This window comes from Pseudophryne corroboree, chromosome 1, assembly GCF_028390025.1.
Source record: "Pseudophryne corroboree isolate aPseCor3 chromosome 1, aPseCor3.hap2, whole genome shotgun sequence".
NCBI classification, from domain to species: domain Eukaryota; kingdom Metazoa; phylum Chordata; class Amphibia; order Anura; family Myobatrachidae; genus Pseudophryne; species Pseudophryne corroboree.
In genome coordinates this window covers 342,568,535-342,588,043 of record NC_086444.1, presented here as the reverse complement: position 1 = coordinate 342,588,043, position 19,509 = coordinate 342,568,535, and the positions used below count along the sequence as shown (strand labels likewise).

The 19,509-nt window shown below is 47.0% G+C and overlaps 1 protein-coding gene across 4 annotated transcripts in view; it reads right to left on the bottom strand.

The window, feature by feature from the left end:
* Positions 1–19,509, bottom strand: part of EP400 (E1A binding protein p400) — a 359,367-nt gene that overhangs the window by 6,925 nt on the left and 332,933 nt on the right. For 3 of the 4 annotated variants that reach the window (XM_063964662.1, XM_063964665.1, XM_063964663.1), the window contains one exon: positions 15,328–15,492. In XM_063964662.1, coding sequence (XP_063820732.1) covers positions 15,328–15,492 — 165 coding nt within the window. The remainder of the gene's footprint in view (positions 1–15,327; positions 15,493–19,509) is intronic. The other variant, XM_063964664.1, reaches the window with a different exon arrangement.

The following is a 19,509-nucleotide window of genomic DNA, read 5'->3' as shown; positions in this document are numbered from 1 at the left end:
CACACACCATCAGATGTCCACTCATGCGACCAGAATTCCCCTACTGGAAATTATCTTCTGTTGATTTATGTTCCCTTAAATGTTATTTTCTTTGTGAATTTCACTCTTTATTATTATTTGCCTTCAATCCTCTGCATGTTTTTAAAATAATGTTTTGTTGTTTTCTATCATAGCCTTCTAGCTCCTCATTCTTGGCCTTCACGCCTATCACATATGAGAGGTCGCTATCTTTTGCACTTGCTCTGCATGTAATCCAGTAATTACTGATATCAGTTCTCCTTCCACTCACTCCTTGTAAGAACTATGACAGTATCTGTTCATCATGACTCCATTGTAGCATCTGAAGAACCAGTTGTTCCTAAAGCAAAGCAAATTGGCTGCCACTCCAAAGTTCCCAGGGAGGGTAATCTGTCTCTAATTCAGACTTATTGTCTTCAGGCCTGGAAGCTGGTCACCTAACTGCCCATATCAGTTTACCTTTCTTATGACTTCTGTGATGAGTCAAGGCCTGATCCTAGAGCTATCTTTGCTCCTCGCATTGAGAAGAGGATCTGTGGGGTGGTACATTTGGGTAAAAAAAGCAAGTACTGGGTGCCTTGGATATAGGATCAGAAGATAACTCTTCCCCCTTTAGCCATGGAAATTGTTTTGTCCAGCTCAAGTTCAAACAAAATGTCCCCTACAAAAAGAAAGCACTCCAGATTTATTTTTGATTCTGTAACCCCTGCGCCAAGCCCCAGCAGTAACCCCTGCGCCAAGCCCCAGCACTAAAGAAATTAGCTCTGAGGGTTTGTTCCCTGGCAGCCGACCCCCCAAAATGAAGGATGAAAGGTCCGAAACCTTCTACACTTCTGATTTTGCACAGCTACTGGGAAAAGGGTACTTTTACCACCTATAGAATGGGCAAAAAACACATCATCCTCTGGGCCAAAAAGAGCACCCCAAGGGAAGTGCTACCATGGAGCTTTTGAATTCAGAATCTGAGTATTAGGAATGCAGTCATAAGGCTCGCCTAGCCAAAATAACTGTAGCAAAAACTCTAGACACTTGTGCTCCATCCTGCACCACCTTGGAGATGTTCTGCTAAGTCCATCAAAGAGTTTCTAATCAGCATGAAGTCCCGCCAGTAGCTTGTCTGCCAGAATTTCATGGCCCGGGCCACCCACGACAAGGCCTGCATAGACCTAATAGGGACACCAGAGCTTATAAAAATACTCAAAACAACACTCTAGTTTCTTGTCCAGTGGGTCCTTAAAGCCTGGAAGCGGAAGAGCAGTGGTCTTGGCCAACCACACTACCTGCAACCAGAGCAGACACAAGCTGGAAACTTGACACTCTTGGAGGAATGCAATCCCGCTCTCTCTTGTACACAATTAACTCCTCCCTCCCCCCTCTTCCTTTTGGGAAATCACTAGTCTTGCCAGCTTCCCAAGCTCTCTGAGGCATCCACACTCCTCCTGCATAGACCCAGTAAAATGGGGGCCACCATCTGAGATGAAACTTCATCTGGAACCATCTAAAATTGTGACAGTGCTTGACAGTCTATAGCCCCATCTAGCTAAAATGGCACACCCCTAAGAATGGCCTGTTCTCAATAACTACAGCTATCAGGGGCTGCGTAGGTAGTTCAAGAACACTGCCTTCTTCAGTTTAAAGATATAGCTCTCTTTAACTGCCAACTCCTATGATCCCCTCCAGCAACCCATGGTAGCAGAGTCCCCCAGAGTGGATGATAGAGAAATAGGCGGCCATACACTGTGCAATTATCAGACTGATTAGCCAAGAATCAGCTGATCAGACCAATAATTGCACAGCACTTTAAAAATTCTATAACACTTTTAATGTTTAAAAACAACAAAATCACATGCTAATCCTTTATTTACCTGTGATTGCTATGCGGATTAAGACTATCACAGGTGATGCAGTGCATATATTAAATAACCTTAAGTCCCCTTCTGTGGTCTATTCGTGTAGGTGCAATCGATAGTCCTGTACAGGATGAATGCCCGGCCTAAGTTCGATCAGAAGGCCAATGATCCTAGTTCAAAACGTGGATATAGTTACCGGTCCTTTGATAAAGCTGCCGATAGACAGCGAAACGCGTCATGTTCCTTTCTTCTCCTGTGGTCAGTGGGCAACAAGTGCGACTCAATTGTCTACATGGACAGCTTATGATGTGGCTTCTTCATTGTGCACGGTCCAAGTCATGATGGTTAAGGGACTCCTAAAAATGCGCTGAATCCTATTGCTCTTCATCTGGATTAATGCTAATAGGAACTCACCCAGATATTACCTCAGGTGCGACAAAGCACCAATAATCACTGAGAAATCTTTCAGCATATCTGAATGATGCAATAGTTGGTGCTCAGACCGGAGAGTAGATATACTCATTGTCAAGACCGAGACCGATTTTGATAGTGTATGACAAAATCAGGTTTCTTGGTCTGTCTGTCTGACCACAAGATTTCTCTCACAGTCTATGTTAGTATAAGCATTGCATGTAGTTTGGTGCAGGACAATTTCCCAGAATGTTCTAAATCAAGTTTAATTCGTCAAAATGCTACTAGTTACTTAATCACTTTAATTTGTAGAACTCAGCCCACTCATTACCTGGAAGATACTGTAAGGGGACACAAAGGATTGCAGAATGGTCATGCACTCGCCACTGGGTCCCTCCATTGCACAGACGCTTAACTTTCATACACACCTCTTCTTGCCTCAAACTACTGTATAAGGCCAAAACAGGACTTAATTATAAATACGATCTGATAACTAAAAGAATGTTTACCCTTTCACACACTTGAATTTATATGGTCAACTCAGCACTCTCTCTTCACAGGAATATGGACGTCAACTTAATTGGAATTAAGTGTAAGTGAAAAGGTATAATTACAGAATATAAGAACAAGAAAAGATTACACATATAACATATGGTTTCTCCTTCTCCGGGGATCTTCCAGTCTAGACATTTCAGTCTCCCAAAGAAGCCTCCATCTCTTGTCCTACCTTGGCCAACTGTTTTCTTGGCAGGCCCCAGCACCATCCTATCCTACGCATCCTCAATTCACACCTGCGCAGTCAGAGGCTACCCTCCCCTTGTGACCCACCTGGCTACTTTCTCACTTTTGGGGCCGTGTGTCAATATACGAGACACATCTACACAGTATAGCCTCTATAGCTCTTCCCCTTCCCTCCCTCCCCCTGCAGGAGACTAAGACATTCTTGGTGGGTCCCCCATAGTGATGCCCAGGTTACTGGCTGGTCCGTACCTGCCGCCCCGCACCGGTGCAAACCACCAGCTTGCTCCTGTAGAAAGGGGACGACAATAAGGAGTGTTGCTAGCGCCCCCTGTCAGGTGTCCCCTCTCTGTACAGGGACCTTACATTTGACATGAAAGACTCGTCAGCTCCCTCTACTAAAGCCGACATCGCCGCTATTCTGGTGGACATAAAAGGTTTCCGTCAGGCCATTCAAGATGTGGTACACACGGCAGTCTCTGGCCTACAATCAGAGATAGCCGACGCAACCAGGGTCACCGCCCTTGAGAGGAAACAGGAGATCATCAGCTTCCAACAGATGTCCGAACAAGATAATATTCAAATTAAATCAGGAATTTGTGTTGCTCGCTGACAAGAAAGAAGATCTGGACAACAGGGGGCCCCGGAACAATCTCAGGGTCAATAACATTCCAGAAACCGTTGAACCCGCCCATCTTAAAGACTACCTGCTCAGCATCTTCTGCACTCTCGCCCCGTCTATACCCAATGATATGCTACTTTTGGACAGAGCACATCGAGCCCTCAAACCTAGCTTTCAGGCTCCTGGCACCCCGCAAGATGTGAACCTTCGCTTCCACTATTTCAAGGCAAAATACCAAGTCTAATCTCAAGCACGACATTCCCCTGAAATTGTCATTGAGGGAGCGAAACTGCTAATTTTCCAGGATTTATCTCCTTTTACCTTGGCTAAAAGACGTGAGCTGAGGGATATCACTAAAATACTATGGGACCATAATATTCGGTATCGTTGGGGCTTCCCTTTTAGCCTACAAGTGAGCGCCGATGGCAAAACCATCTCGGCGTGTTCTCCTGATGAGGCCCTACATTTGCTCACTCAACTACAACTGCCAGCCCCCTGATCCACCACAACGAGTATATCCAAGGATGCCGGTTCAACACCCTTACCTCAAAGGGCACCGAGAAAAGAATGACAAACGGTCAGCCAACGCTCTACTCCTTCAGCGGTGACCTGAGTTTCTCGCTCCCTCTATATACCTCACCTTGCCTCCCTGCCTGGTACTCGGGTCTTATCCCTTGACCCCTTCCCATATGGTGGAATCTTTTTGGGTTGAGACCATATTCGTACCACTCTGCTATGTTCTAATGCATTTAGTTTACTCCATGTTATTGTTATTATGCTTGGTCAATTTTATATGTGTATTTGTTTTAGGTAACACTAGTTACGTATGGCAGCCTTTACTTTGGTTTAACTGCATAGGTACGTGACATATATGACCAACTGTCTCCATTTCATAAATATAAAGAAAAACAAGAATCACCTGCGCTCTGTTGCTAATAAGGGTATATCACCCAGCTTAATTAAATAAATATACTTAATTAATAATAGAATATAAAAAGGACGGTAGGTTTGAGTTGAATTAATGTATATATTCTATTTAATCAAAACAATATCTAAAAACATAGATGTCTTTCAAACATATAAAAACATATCTGTAAAATAAATGAATTCATGGGTCATGACACATTCACAGGTCCCCTCGGAAGTATATCATACCCCAGGCTAGGACTCCCTCCGGAAATTAAGTCCACACTGACAAGTAGATGAATTGTTGGATGATGGAGTTCAGCAAGTCCCTTTTAAGCACAGCAGTGCAAGCTTTTTCATGCAGGTAGGGATAGCTCCAATTTCTCCGCAGGTGGTAATGTCCAAGGGAAAAGGTCCAATTGATGCAGTCTGGGTAAAGTTAAAGAGGATCTCCAATCTTGTAGAGGGGATTTTTGAGAAGTGTCCAGCAATCTCGTCTCAACGCGTTTCCCTGGTGCTGACAGCCAGCTTCCTCAGGAGTCTCCATTTTATGCTTTATGTTCTCCTTGTCTCCTTATGCTACACTGATGAAGCCTCTCCCCCCTATATTATAGAGTGATTTTGATTGTATTGTTGGTTTTGTTCCCCCTTCCCACTGCTATATGTTCTTTCCCTTGTTGTCATCCCGAATGCTTCTGTTGGACTGCCCTTTATTGTTTTTTTAAACATTTCTCAGACTCTTTAAAGTGTAAATTGACACTTGAGATAATATAAATGCGTACCAGATGGAGTCTTTAAACCACGTCTAATAGTAAGATGTCAGTCAGGAAATTTCTTCACCAACAACACCATCTCCTGAAAATTTCAGAGCCAGGAGTTACTTTAAAATTCGGTCAGGCCAAGAAATAAACTGCCTGGGGACAGCAGCAGGCGGGGACCGGCTCATACGGAGGCAGCTCGGTCAGACCGAGCTGCCTCCGTATGAGCCGGTCCCCGCCTGCTGCCGAATTTTAAAGTAACTCCTGGCTCTGAAATTTTCAGGAGATGGTGTTGTTGGTGAAGAAATTTCCTGACTGACATCTTACTATTAGACGTGGTTTAAAGACTCCATCTGGTACGCATTTATATTATCTCAAGTGTCAATTTACACTTTAAAGAACTTACTGCACCATAGGCGCTTGTTCTTCTCCATCCTCTTTTTGCTACAGAATTTATGCCATATACCTTTGGTACACTGAGGAACGGAGCAGCCACCCTGAAGAGTGGAAGGTGCTGACAAAGACTTAATCAAGCCTATTAAACTGTGACTTCAGCCATTTGTGGCTACCTTACTAGCAAATTCATAAACTGTTTGGATAAGAATTTCTCATTACGGTCGATCCCTAAAGAAGCGCACGAGTCTATACATCTTTTCTATTTCTCAGACTCTCTCTAGTCTCTATTCCCCTTGATTCCCCCATCCCCTCCCCACCCTTTCCTACCCCCCTGGTAACTTCTCCTCAATAAGTTGTTTTTCTCTTACTTTGCTTAATCTCTGTTGCAGCCACTTTTACACCCGGGGCTTAACCTATATATTATACCCTTAATTGGTTCGGTTCTCCCTCGCTTGGTTCTCTGACCTCGCACCCCACACGGTCACCATGACTGGCCTCGGACACCCTGGGGTACCCAGCCAACCCTTTCCATGGATCCGACAATGTGGGCGGGAATTCTCCCAGTCCACACCTTTTCCCTTCCCCCTCTCTTCTTTGCTTATCTTTTTCTCTTCTCCATCTGTTCTCTTTTTTCTTTTTACAAGGCCGATGTCCGGCTTCTCTCACACTTTCGACACTTGCTTAATTCTCCAAATAATACACTATTGCTGTTAAACTTTTGGCTTTCAACATTAGAGGTTTGAATTCGCCTCAAAGACGTTCCACTCTCTATCGCACCCTCCGTCGCCTTCAAGGTGATATTATATTCCTCCAGTAAACCCATTTTGTTGGTTCCAGTCATCAAGAACTCAAATCCAAACACTTTCCCCTTACATTTCACGCATGTGACCCATCCTGTAAAAAGAAGAAAGGGGTAGCTATCCTTAAGACTAATAAAGCCCCCGGCCTGGATGGCTTTACTGCCAGTTATTACAAAACATTTAACTCTATAATCTCCACTTATCTGCTGGAGGTGTTCAATGATGTGATGTCGGGGGATTCCTTTTCCAAAGAAGCCCTAGAGGCCAGGATTATGGTTATTCCCAAAGAAGGTAAGGACCCCTCCTACTGCGCTCATTACAGGCCCATATCGCTCTTGAACATCGACATAAAGATATACGTGAAGGTCCTCGCGAATCGCTTGAATAGTGTTTTACCCGGACTTATCCACAATGATCAGGTTTCATACCAGGACGCCAAGCCAAGGACAACACTAGGCGAATAATTAGTCTTATCCATTCTCTTAACAGTTCTCGCACCCGTGCCACAGTGTTGTCCCTGGACGCAGAGAAGGACTTCGACTGGATCAGTTAACCCTTTATGAATTATACTCTGAAGGCCATCGGTCTAACGGGTAGCTTTCTTTGTGGCATCCAAGCCCTGTATTCCTTCCCCTCAGTTAGGATCTCTGTGAATGGGATTCTTTCCTCTCCACTATCTATAACCAATGGCACAAGACAGGGGTGCCCTTTGTCGCCCCTGATCTTTGCCCTGGTTATTGAGCCTCTAGCGGCACATATTCGCCTTAACACAGATATTAACAGAGTATTCCTCGACAAGGATGAATATAAAATAAGATTTTACTCACCGGTAAATCTATTTCTCGTAGTCCGTAGTGAATGCTGGGGACTCCGTAAGGACCATGGAGAATAGACGGACTCCGCAGGAGACTGGGCACTCTAAGAAAGATTTAGTACTACTGGGGTGTACTGGCTCCTCCCTCTATGCCCCTCCTCCAGACCTCAGTTAAGGAAACTGTGCCCGGAAGAGCTGACATTACAAGGAAAGGATTTTGGAATCCAGGGTAAGACTCGTACCAGCCACACCAATCACACCGTATAACTTGTGATAACATACCCAGTTAACAGTATGAACAACAACAAAGCATCAACCACGGATGCCAACATAACATAATCCCTTATTAAGCCATAACTATATACACGTATTGCAGAAAGTCCGCACTTGGGACGGGCGCCCAGCATCCACTACGGACTACGAGAAATAGATTTACCGGTGAGTAAAATCTTATTTTCTCTAACGTCCTAGTGGAGGCTGGGGACTCCGTAAGGACCATGGGGATTATACCAAAGCACCCAAACGGGCGGGAGAGTGCGGATGACTCTGCAGCACCGAATGGGCAAACACAAGGTCCTCCTCAGCCAGGGTATCAAACTTGTAGAATTTTGCAAAAGTGTTTGAACCCGACCAAGTAGCTGCTCGGCAAAGCTGTAATGCCGAGATCCCTCGGGCAGCCGCCCAAGAAGAGCCCACCTTCCTCGTGGAATGGGCTTTTATCGATTTTGGATGCGGCAATCCAGCCGCAGAATGAGCCTGCTGAATCGTGTTACAGATCCAGCGAGCAATAGTTTGCTTTGAAGCAGGAGCACCCAGCTTGGATGCATACAGGATAAACAGCGAGTCAGTTTTCCTGACTCCAGCGGTTCTGGCCACATAAATCTTCAAAGCCCCGACTACATCAAGCAACTTGGAATCCTCCAAGTCACGAGTAGCCGTAGGCACCACAATAGGTTGGTTCAAATGAAAAGATGACACCACCTTCGGCAGAAAATGTGGACGAGTCCGCAATTCTGCCCTGTCCACATGGAAAACCAGACAGGGGCTTTTACATGACAAAGCCGCCAATTCTGACACACGCCTAGCCGAAGCCAAGGCCAATAGCATGACCACCTTCCACGTGAGATACTTTAGCTCCACGGTCTTAAGTGGCTCAAACCAGTGGGATTTCAGGAAACCCAACACCACGTTGAGATCCCAAGGTGCCACTGGTGGCACAAAAGGGGGCTGAATATGACAGCACTCCCTTAACAAACGTCTGAACCTCAGGAAGAGAAGCCAGTTCTTTTTGAAAGAAAATGGATAGGGCCGAAATCTGGACCTTTATGGACCCCAACTTCAAGCCCAGAGTCACTCCAGACTGTAGGAAGTGCAGGAACCGGCCCAGCTGGAATTTCTCTGTAGGGGCCTTCCTGGCCTCACACCAGGCAACATATTTTCGCCATATACGGTGATAGTATTTTGCTGTCACGTCCTTCCTAGCCTTTATCAGCGTAGGAATAACTTCATCCGGAATGCCTTTTTCCGCTAGGATCCGGCGTTCAACCGCCATGCCGTCAAACGCAGCCGCGGTAAGTCTTGGAACAGACAGGGCCCCTGTTGCAACAGGTCCTGTCTGAGAGGCAGAGGCCATGGGTCCTCTGTGAGCATTTCTTGCAGTTCCGGGTACCAAGTCCTTCTTGGCCAATCCGGAACAATGAGTATTGTTCTCACTCCTCTTTTTCTTACGATTCTCAGCACCTTGGGTATGAGAGGAAGAGGAGGAAATACATAGACCAAATGGAACACCCACGGTGTCACTAGTGCGTCCACAGCTATCGCCTGAGGGTCCCTTGACCTGGCGCAATACCTCTGTAGCTTTTTGTTGAGGCGGGATGCCATCATGTCCACCTGTGGCAGTTCCCATCGATTTGTAATCTGCGTGAAGACTTCTTGATGAAGTCCCCACTCTCCCGGGTGGAGGTCGTGCCTGCTGAGGAAGTCTGCTTCCCAGTTGTCCACTCCCGGAATGAACACTGCTGACAGTGCTTGCACGTGATTCTCCGCCCAACGAAGAATCCTGGTGGCTTCTGCCATCGCCACCCTGCTTCTTGTGCCGCCCTGGCGGTTTACATGAGCCACTGCGGTGATGTTGTCTGACTGAATCAGCACCGGTTGGTTGCGAAGCAGAGGCTCCGCTTGACTCAGGGCGTTGTATATGGCCCTTAGTTCCAGGATATTTATGTGCAGACAAGCCTCCCAGAAAGAGCAGACGCGTCGTAGGAATCAGCTGCGACTTTGGGATATTCAGAATCCAGCCGTGCTGTTGCAACACTTCCTGAGAGTGTGCTACGCTGATCAGCAACTGCTCTCTGGACCTCGCCTTTATGAGGCGATCGTCCAAGTATGGGATAATTGTGACTCCTTGCTTTCTCAGGAGCACCATCATTTCCGCCATTACCTTGGTAAATATTCTCGGTGCCGTGGAGAGCCCAAACGGCAACGTCTGGAATTGGTAATGACAGTCCTGTACCACAAATCTGAGGTACTCCTGATGAGGATAAATGGTGACATGCAAGTAAGCATCCTTGATGTCCAGAGACACCATAAAATCCCCCTCTTCCAGGCTTGCAATGACCGCTCTGAGCGATTCCATTTTGAACTTGAATCTTTTCAGATAAATGTTCAGGGACTTTACATTCAATATGGGTCTGACCGAACCGTCCGGTTTCGGTACCACAAACATTGTGGAATAGTATCCCCTTCCCTGTTGAAGGAGGGGAACCTTTACCACCACCTGCTGGAGATATAACTTGTGAATTGCCGCTAACACTACTTCCCTTTCCATGGGGGAAGCTGGCAGGGCCGATTTGAGGTAACGGTGAGGGGGCATCACTTCGAATTCCAGCTTGTATCCCTGAGACACAATCTGTATAGCCCAGGGATCCACCCATGAGCGAACCCACTGGTGGCTGAAATTTCGGAGACGCGCCCCCACCGCTCCTGGCTCCACCTGTGGAGCCCCAGCGTCATGCGGTGGATTTAGTGGAAGCCGGGGACGACTTCTGTTCCTGGGAACTAGCTGTATGGTGCAGCTTCTTTCCTCTACCCCTGCCTCTGGCAAGAAAGGATGCACCTCTGACTTTCTTGCTTCTTTGTGATCGAAAGGACTGCATTTGGTAATACGGTGCTTTCTTAGGCTGTGAGGGAATATATGGCAAAAAATTTGACTTCCCAGCCGTAGCTGTGGAAACTAGGTCCGAGAGACCGTCCCCAAACAATTCCTCACCCTTGTAAGGTAACACCTCCATGTGCTTTTTGGAGTCGGCATCACCTGTCCATTGCCGAGTCCACAGGACCCTTCTGGCAGAAAATGACATTGCATTTTTTCTAGAGCCCAGTAGGCAAATGTCCCTCTGGGCATCCCTCATATATAGGACAGTGTCTTTTATATGCCCCAGGGTCAGTAAAATAGTATCCTTGTCTAAGGTATCCAGTTCCTCAGACAGATTATCTGTCCATGCTGCTACAGCACTACACATCCAGGCCGACGCAATTGCCGGCCTCAGTAGAGTACCTGAATGTGTATAGACAGACTTCAGGATACTTTCCTGCTTCCTATCCGCAGGATCCTTTAGGGAGGCCGTATCCTGTGACGGCAGGGCCACCTTCTTAGATAAGCGTGTCAGAGCTTTGTCTACCCTAGGGGAGGATTCCCAGCGCATCCTGTCCGTTGGCGGGAAAGGGTACGCCATAAGTAACCTTTTTGCTTTTTCTCCCCATACATATAAACCTTCTTGTCAGGGACAGGGTTTACCTCTGATATGTGCAATACATCCTTCATTGCTATAATCATGTAGCGGATGGCTTTAGCCATTTTAGGCTGCAATTTTGCATCATCGTCATCGACACTGGAGTCAGAATCCGTGTCGATATCTGTGTCAACAATTTGGGATAGTGGGCGCTTCTGAGACCCTGACGGCCTCTGCGCTGTAGGATCAGGCATGGGCCGAGACCCCGACTGTCCCAAGGTGTCAGCTTTATCCAACCTTTTATGCAAGGAGTTTACATTATCATTTAACACCTTCCACATATCCATCCAATCAGGTGTCGGCGCCGTCGGCGGAGACACGTCATTCATCTGCACCTGCTCTGCCTCCACATAGCCCTCCTCGTCAAACATGTCGACACAAGCGTATCGACACACACAGGGGATGCTCTATATGAGGACAGGACCCCCACAAGGCCTTTTGGAGAGACAGAGAGAGAGTATGCCAGCACACATCCCAGCGCTATATGACCCAGGAATCACACAGTAACTTAGTGTTTACCCAGTAGCTGCTGTATTTATGATTAATGCGCTAAATTTATGTGCCCCCCCTCTCTTTTTACCCTCTTTCTACTGTGAGTCTGCAGGGGAGAGCCTGGGGAGCTTCCTCTCAGCGGAGCTGTGGAGAGAAAATGGCGCTGGTGAGTGCTGAGGAAGAAGGCCCCGCCCCCTCAGCGGCGGGCTTTTGTCCCGCGATTTTGTGTAAAATTAATGGCGGGGGCTCATGCATATTACAGTGCCCAGCTGTATATATGCTGCTTTTTTGCCAGGAGGTACTCAATTGCTGCCCAGGGCGCCCCCCCCCCTGCGCCCTGCACCCTACAGTGACCGGAGTGTGTGGGTTAGTGTGGGCGCAATGGCGCACAGCTGCAGTGCTGTGCGCTACCTCATATGAAGACAGGAGTCTTCTGCCGCCGATTTTGACGTCTTCTTGCTTCAACCCGCCGGCTTCTGTCTTCTGGCTCTGCGAGGGGGACGGCGGCGCGGCTCCGGGAACGGACGACCAAGGTTAAGTTCCTGTGTTCGAACCCTCTGGAGCTAATGGTGTCCAGTAGCCTAAGAAGCGCAACCTAGCCGCAGTTAGTAGGTTTGCTTCTCTCCCCTCAGTCCCACGTAGCAGAGAGTCTGTTGCCAGCAGAAGCTCTCTGAAAATAAAAAACCTAACTAAAATACTTTATTAGCAAGCTCAGGAGAGCTCACTAAAATGCACCCAGCTCCTTCCGGGCACAGATTCTAACTGAGGTCTGGAGGAGGGACATAGAGGGAGGAGCCAGTGCACACCAGTAGTACTAAATCTTTCTTAGAGTGCCCAGTCTCCTGCGGAGCCCGTCTATTCCCCATGGTCCTTACGGAGTCCCCAGCATCCACTAGGACGTTAGAGAAAACATATTTATTTGCGGACGACGTCCTCCTTATCTTAACATCCCCCAATAGCTCTATCCCTAATCTCTTCGGGTCCCTGGAAGCTTATGGTGCTCTGTCTGGCTATAAAATAGATCTCTCTAAATTGGAGGCGCTGGACCTTAATCTGTCCCCGCTAACTTTAACACTACTACGCCACGAGTATAAAATGACATGGCGTGCTTCCAAAATTAAATACTTGGGAATTTATATAACAAATCACTATAGCTCCCTGTATGCTGCCAACTTTGCACTTCTATTTAAGACTATCAAATTAGATCTATTTTGATGGAGAGGCCTAATTATCTCATGGTTAGGCAGAATTGTAACAGTTAAAATTAATATTTTACAGAGGTTACTCTACCTCTTTCAGACCCTTCCTGTCCAGGTGCCTAGAGCATCCCTACTCCAATTGCACAGATGGTTAATTCAATTTGTGTGGCGACTCAAACCACCCCACATCAGCTTCATGAACCTTCGCTACCCTACTTCCCATGGTGGAACTGGGTTCCCTGATATACATTTATACTATAATGCATCTCGCCTCGGCCAAGCAATAGCTTGGTTCCCCTTTTCTCAAGCTCCCCGATGGGTCACATTAGAGGCTAACTCCTGCAAAGTTTTTTCAATGTCCTCAGTTATTGGGTTAGCTCCCTCAGACAGACCTGCTATAGCTCGTACACACCCCGTTACTGCTTTTACATGTTCAGTCTGGGACCTCTGCAAGTCTCAATTTGCAGACTACTTCCTCCCCCTCCCCTATCACTCCCCTTTGGCATAACCCTGCATTTCCTCCAGGCTTCAAACACAGATGTTTTCATCCGTGTTATACAGGGGGCATTAGGGTCATTCAAGATCTGTTAGACTCGAATGGCTGCACCTCTCTGGATCTCTTACAGAGCAGACATACTTTACCTGCCATTAACTGCTTCACATACATCTAAATTTGCCACTTCTTTAACTCACACCCAATTAACTCAATAAACAGGCCTCTGACGGATGTTGAGTCCCTATGTCGCCCTTTCTTTTTCGAGACATGCGCTCTTGTTTGAAACTATGAGCCAAGATTAACCCATATCTGTACTTAAGTGTTTTGCACTGCTCAGTTTGTTTGAAGGTTACTACCGATCACTACCAGTGTATATTTGTCTCTGCATATGTAATGTATGTTAAAATTACAACTAAACATATAAAAAAAAAAAAATATGGACAAAAATATTCTGTGACTACAATAACCCTGTTCCACCTTTCACTGCTTTCCCTGAATTTGGGTAAACCGTTAGGAACATGGTGCGCTGTTTAAAAGAAACTTTCTCCCTTGGGATTTATGCGCCAATCCTCCCACCATTTTTTATTAATTCTATTTATGTACTGAAAATTGGAGTCTCTTTCATTTTGTGAGTGTGGGGGCTACTTCCTTTCCCAGGTTTACTGCAATCTGGTTATTAGTGCTAGTTTCTTCCTTCCCAGGAGTTAGCCAAAACTCCAACCCTCATGCAAGGCCCATTCACCTCCAGGAAGTCCACATGGACTGGCACCCAAAGCTGGGGGAGAGGCTATATGTTGACGCTCCCTTCCTTATGCTGGCATTTAAATCACCGGTACTGGAGGGCACGTAATAAATAATTCCTGTGCCCTCATATGCCCTGGTGGTCTAGTGGAGTCCCTGGTCGGCGCCAGTGTACACACAGCCAGCACCGGCGTCCACCTACCGGGACACACAGCGGGCCGCGATTTGCATGCAGGTCCTGGAGACCGGGCACCTCTCACCTGTTCCCCAATGGCAGGCCAGTCCAGTGGTTGCCAGCAGGAGCGGTGCTAGACGCTTGTGTGTGGGCCCTGTCGCAAGTACCAGTCTGAGGCAGTGGCCAAGCGGGAGTTTCGTCGCTGGCGGGGAGTGTTGGAGCCTGTGTGCTGGAGTAAAAAAAGGCTTTGGAGCAGCCACATGTAAAAAGGTGCATCCAGCTTCCTGCTGCACCATACAAAAACTGACCTGCCTGAGCATGGGGGCAGAGTTTTAGTGAGAGGGACTGGAGCCTCCTGGGATATCTGAAAGGCTGAACTGTATGGTGCCGAGGAGCTGAACCTACCACCTATAACCCCAATGTTATCCCTGTGGATCCCAGTGGGACCAGAAAAAGATAATGAATTTTAAAAAAATTAAGAATTTCTTCCTTCCAGTTTGCTTATATACATTGGTCAGGGCTTGTGCACACCAGTATCTCTAATTCAGTCTTTCCTTTGTGGATTTTGAGAAGAGAGTGGAGGCGGACAAATGGAGGAATTACAGCATGCTCCATTTCTTCATAGATGCATCCCATCTCCACCTTCCCTCTGTTCACATCTTCAAAAAAAAAAAAAAAAGGCTTTCCTTTCCAAGTACAACCTGTGCTCTGCGAAGATCACCTACATGACAACTAAGCCCAGATTTCTCAAGCCTTGGAGAGTGATAAATTGCACAATGATAAAGTACCAACCGACCAGCTCCTAACTGCCATGTTACAGGCTGTGTTTGAAAAATGACATTTAGCTTTGTACTGTATCACGGTGCAATTCATCACTCTCCAGGGCTTGATAAATCTAGGCCCTAGTCTGCATGACTAGGAGTCATTGTGCTCTAGCCCTTAGAGAGAATGAGTATTAAACAAGCAAATGTGCTGCATATCTGTACACAGCAATAATGCCCTCCACATTGATATACCTGTAAATTGGAATCACTCCACTTACCATTTCAAAATTCATCTGGACTACTCGTAAGAACCAAAACCAAAGATCGTGTGGTGCTCACAGATTTATTGAAATTACCTGTATTTGCGCTTGCACTTGCTGGGTCCCAGCTGCCTTCTGTGCCTGAGTTAATGAAGTTGTTAGGAACTGAGTTTTAATTGCTGGCTGGCTGGTATAGGTGACTTTTTGCTGCTGAGATGCAGTAGACACTTGAGGTGTGGTTATCTGGAGGGAAAGGTAAGACTGAGCATTAAAAGCCCAGGGGAAAAGCAGACAGGGAGAGATAAACATAACTGCCAATCAAACACATATATACATACATTATATTAGTATATTCAGCCTAACATCATGTCTTTTAGTATTTAGAGGGAATAACCCATAACGAAAATAAGATTTTAAACCTACCGGTAAATCTTTTTCTCCTAGTCCGTAGAGGATGCTGGGGACTCCGTAAGGACCATGGGGTATAGACGGGCTCCGCAGGAGACATGGGCACTATAAAGAACTTTAGAATGGGTGTGCACTGGCTCCTCCCTCTATGCCCCTCCTCCAGACCTCAGTTAGAGAAACTGCCCAGAGGAGACGGACAGTACGAGGAAAGGATTTTGTTAATCTAAGGGCAAGATTCATACCATCCACACCGTATAACTTGGAATATACGCAATCAGTCAACAGCATGAAACAAACAGCATCAGTCAAGACTGATCAAAACTGTAACATAACCCTTATGTATGCAATAACTATATACAAGTCTTGCAGAATGTTGTCCGCACTGGGACGGGCACCAAGCATCCTCTACGGACTAGGAGAAAAAGATTTACCGGTAGGATTAAAATCTTATTTTCTCTTACGTCCTAGAGGATGCTGGGGACTCCGTAAGGACCATGGGGATTATACCAAAGCTTCAAACCGGGCGGGAGAGTGCGGATGACTCTGCAGCACCGATTGAGCAAACATGAGGTCCTCATCAGCCAGGGTATCAAACTTGTAGAATTTAGCAAAAGTGTTTGAACCCGACCAAGTCACCGCTCAGCAAAACTGTAATGCCGAGATGCCCCGGGCAGCCGCCCAAGAAGAGCCCACCTTCCTAGTGGAATGGGCCTTTACTGAATTAGGTAATGGCAATCCAGCCGTAGAATGAGCCTGCTGAATCGTGTTACAGATCCAGCGGGCAATAGTCTGCTTAGACGCAGGAGCGACAACCTTGTTGGCTGCATACAGGACAAACAGTGCCTCTGTTTTCCTAACCCGAGCAGTCCTGGCTACATATATTTTTAAGGCCCTGACTACATCAAGGGACTTGGAATCCCCCAAGTCCTTCGTAGCCACAGGTACCACAATAGGTTGGTTCATATGAAACGATGAAACCACCTTAGGCAAAAATTGAGGACGAGTCCTTAATTCTGCTCTATCCACATGGAAAATCAGATAGGGGCTTTTGTGAGACAAAGCCGCCAATTCAGACACCCGCCTTGCAGATGCCAAGGCCAACATCATGACCACCTTCCAAGTGAGAAATTTCAATTCAACCTTTTGAAGAGGTTCAAACCAGTGAGATTGTAGGAACTGTAACCCCACGTTAAGGTCCCATGGTGCCACTGGAGGCACAAAAGGAGGCTGTATGTGCAGCACTCCCTTTACAAAAGTCTGGACTTCTGGGAGAGAAGCCAATTCCTTCTGAAAGAAAATGGATAGGGACGAAATCTGAACCTTAATGGAGCCTAATTTTAGGCCCATATTCACTCCAGTCTGTAGGAAGTGGAGAAAACGGCCCAGATGGAAATCTTCCGGAGAAGCATTTTTGGTTTCACACCAAGCGACATACTTCCTCCAGAAACGGTGATAATGCTTCGTGTCACCTCCTTCCTAGCCTTTATCAGAGTAGGGATGACTTCATCCGGAATGCCCTTCCCAGCTAGGATCCGGCGTTCAACCGCCATGCCGTCAAACGCAGCCGTGGTAAGTCTTGGAACAGACAGGGCCCCTGTTGCAACAGGTCCTCACTGAGAGGAAGAGGCCACGGATCTTTTGTGAGCATGTCCTGCAGATCCGGATACCAGGCCCTTCGAGGCCAATCTGTAACAATGAGAATTGCCTGTACTCCCCTTCGTCTTATGATCCTCAATATTTTTGAGATGAGAGGAAGAGGAGGGAATACATAGACCGACTGAAACATCTACGTTGTGTCACCAGGGCGTCCACTGCCACTGCCTGAGGGTCCCTTGACCTGGCACAATACCTCGGAAGCTTGTTGTTGAGGCGTGACTCCATCATGTCTATTTGAGGAAGTCCCCACTGACTTGCAATTTCTGTAAAGACATCTTGATGAAGTCCCCACACCCCTGGATGGAGATCGTGTCTGCTGAGGAAGTCTGCTTCCCAGTTGTCCACTCCCAGAATGAATACAGCCGTCAAGGCGCTTACATGATTTTCCGCCCAGCGAAGAATCCTGGCGGCTTCCGCCATCGTCACCCTGCTTCTTGTTCCGCCCTGGCGGTTTACATGAGCCACGGCTGTGACGATGTCTTACTGAATCAGAACAGGCAGGCCCCGAAGAAGAGTCTCCGCCCGACAGAGTCCGTTGTAGATGGCCCTCAATTCCAGTACGTTGATGTGTAGACAAGCCTCCTGGCTTGTCCATAGTCCCTGAAAGTTTCTTCCTTGTGTGACTGCTCCCCATCCTCGGAGGCTCGCGTCCGTGGTCACCAGAACCCAGTCCTGAATGCCGAACCTGCGACCCTCTAGAAAGTGAGCACTCTGCAGCCACCATAAAAATAAGAATTTACTCACCGGTAATTCTATTTCTCGTAGTCCGTAGTGGATGCTGGGAACTCCGTAAGGACCATGGGGAATAGCGGGCTCCGAAGGAGGCTGGGCACTCTAGAAAGATCTTAGACTACCTGGTGTGCACTGGCTCCTCCCACTATGACCCTCCTCCAAGCCTCAGTTAGGTACTGTGCCCGGACGAGCGTACACAATAAGGAAGGATTTTGAATCCCGGGTAAGACTCATACCAGCCACACCAATCACACCGTACAACTCGTGATATGAAACACAGTTAACAGTATGAAACAATAGAGCCTCTCAACAGATGGCTCAACAATAACCCGATTTAGTTAACCATAACTATGTACAAGTATTGCAGATAAACCGCACTTGGGATGGGCGCCCAGCATCCACTACGGACTACGAGAAATAGAATTACCGGTGAGTAAATTCTTATTTTCTCTAACGTCCTAGTGGATGCTGGGAACTCCGTAAGGACCATGGGGATTATACCAAAGCTCCCAAACGGGCGGGAGAGTGCGGATGACTCTGCAGCACTGAATGAGAGAACTCCAGGTCCTCCTCAGCCAGGGTATCAAATTTGTAGAATTTTTGCAAACGTGTTTGCCCCTGACCAAGTAGCTGCTCGGCAAAATTGTAAAGCCGAGACCTCTCGGGCAGCCGCCCAAGATGAGCCCACCTTCCTTGTGGAATGGGCATTGACAGATTTTGGCTGTGGCAGGCCTGCCACAGTATGTGCAAGCTGAATTGTACTACAAATCCAACGAGCAATAGTCTGCTTAGAAGCAGGAGCACCCAGCTTGTTAGGTGCATATAGGATAAACAGCGAGTCAGATTTTCTGACTCTAGCCGTTCTGGAAACATATATTTTCAGTGCCCTGACAACGTCTAGCAACTTGGAGTCCTCCAAGTCCCTAGTAGCCTAGGCACCACAATAGGCTGGTTCAGGTGAAACGCTGACACCACCTTTGGGAGAAACTGGGGACGAGTCCTCAATTCTGCCCTATCCATATGGAAAATCAAATAAGGGCTTTTACAAGACAAAGCCGCCAACTTTGATACTCGCCTGGCAGAAGCCAAGGCCAATAACATAACCACCTTCCACGTGAGATATTTCAGATCCACGGTTTTTAGTGGTTCAAACCAATGTGATTTTAAGAAACTCAACACCACGTTGAGATCCCAAGGTGCCACAGGAGGCACAAACGGGGGCTGACTCTGCAGCACTCCTTTTATAAATGTCTGAACTTCAGGTACTGAAGCTAGTTCTTTTTGAAAGAAAATCGACAGAGCCGAGATCTGTACCTTAATGGAACCCAATTTAAGGCCCATAGTCACTCCTGCTTGCAGGAAATGCAGAAATCGACCTAGTTGAAATTCCTCTGTTGGGGCCCTTTCGGCCTCACACCATGCAACATATTTTCGCCATATGCGGTGATAATGAGTTGCTGTAACCTCTTTCCTGGCTTTAGT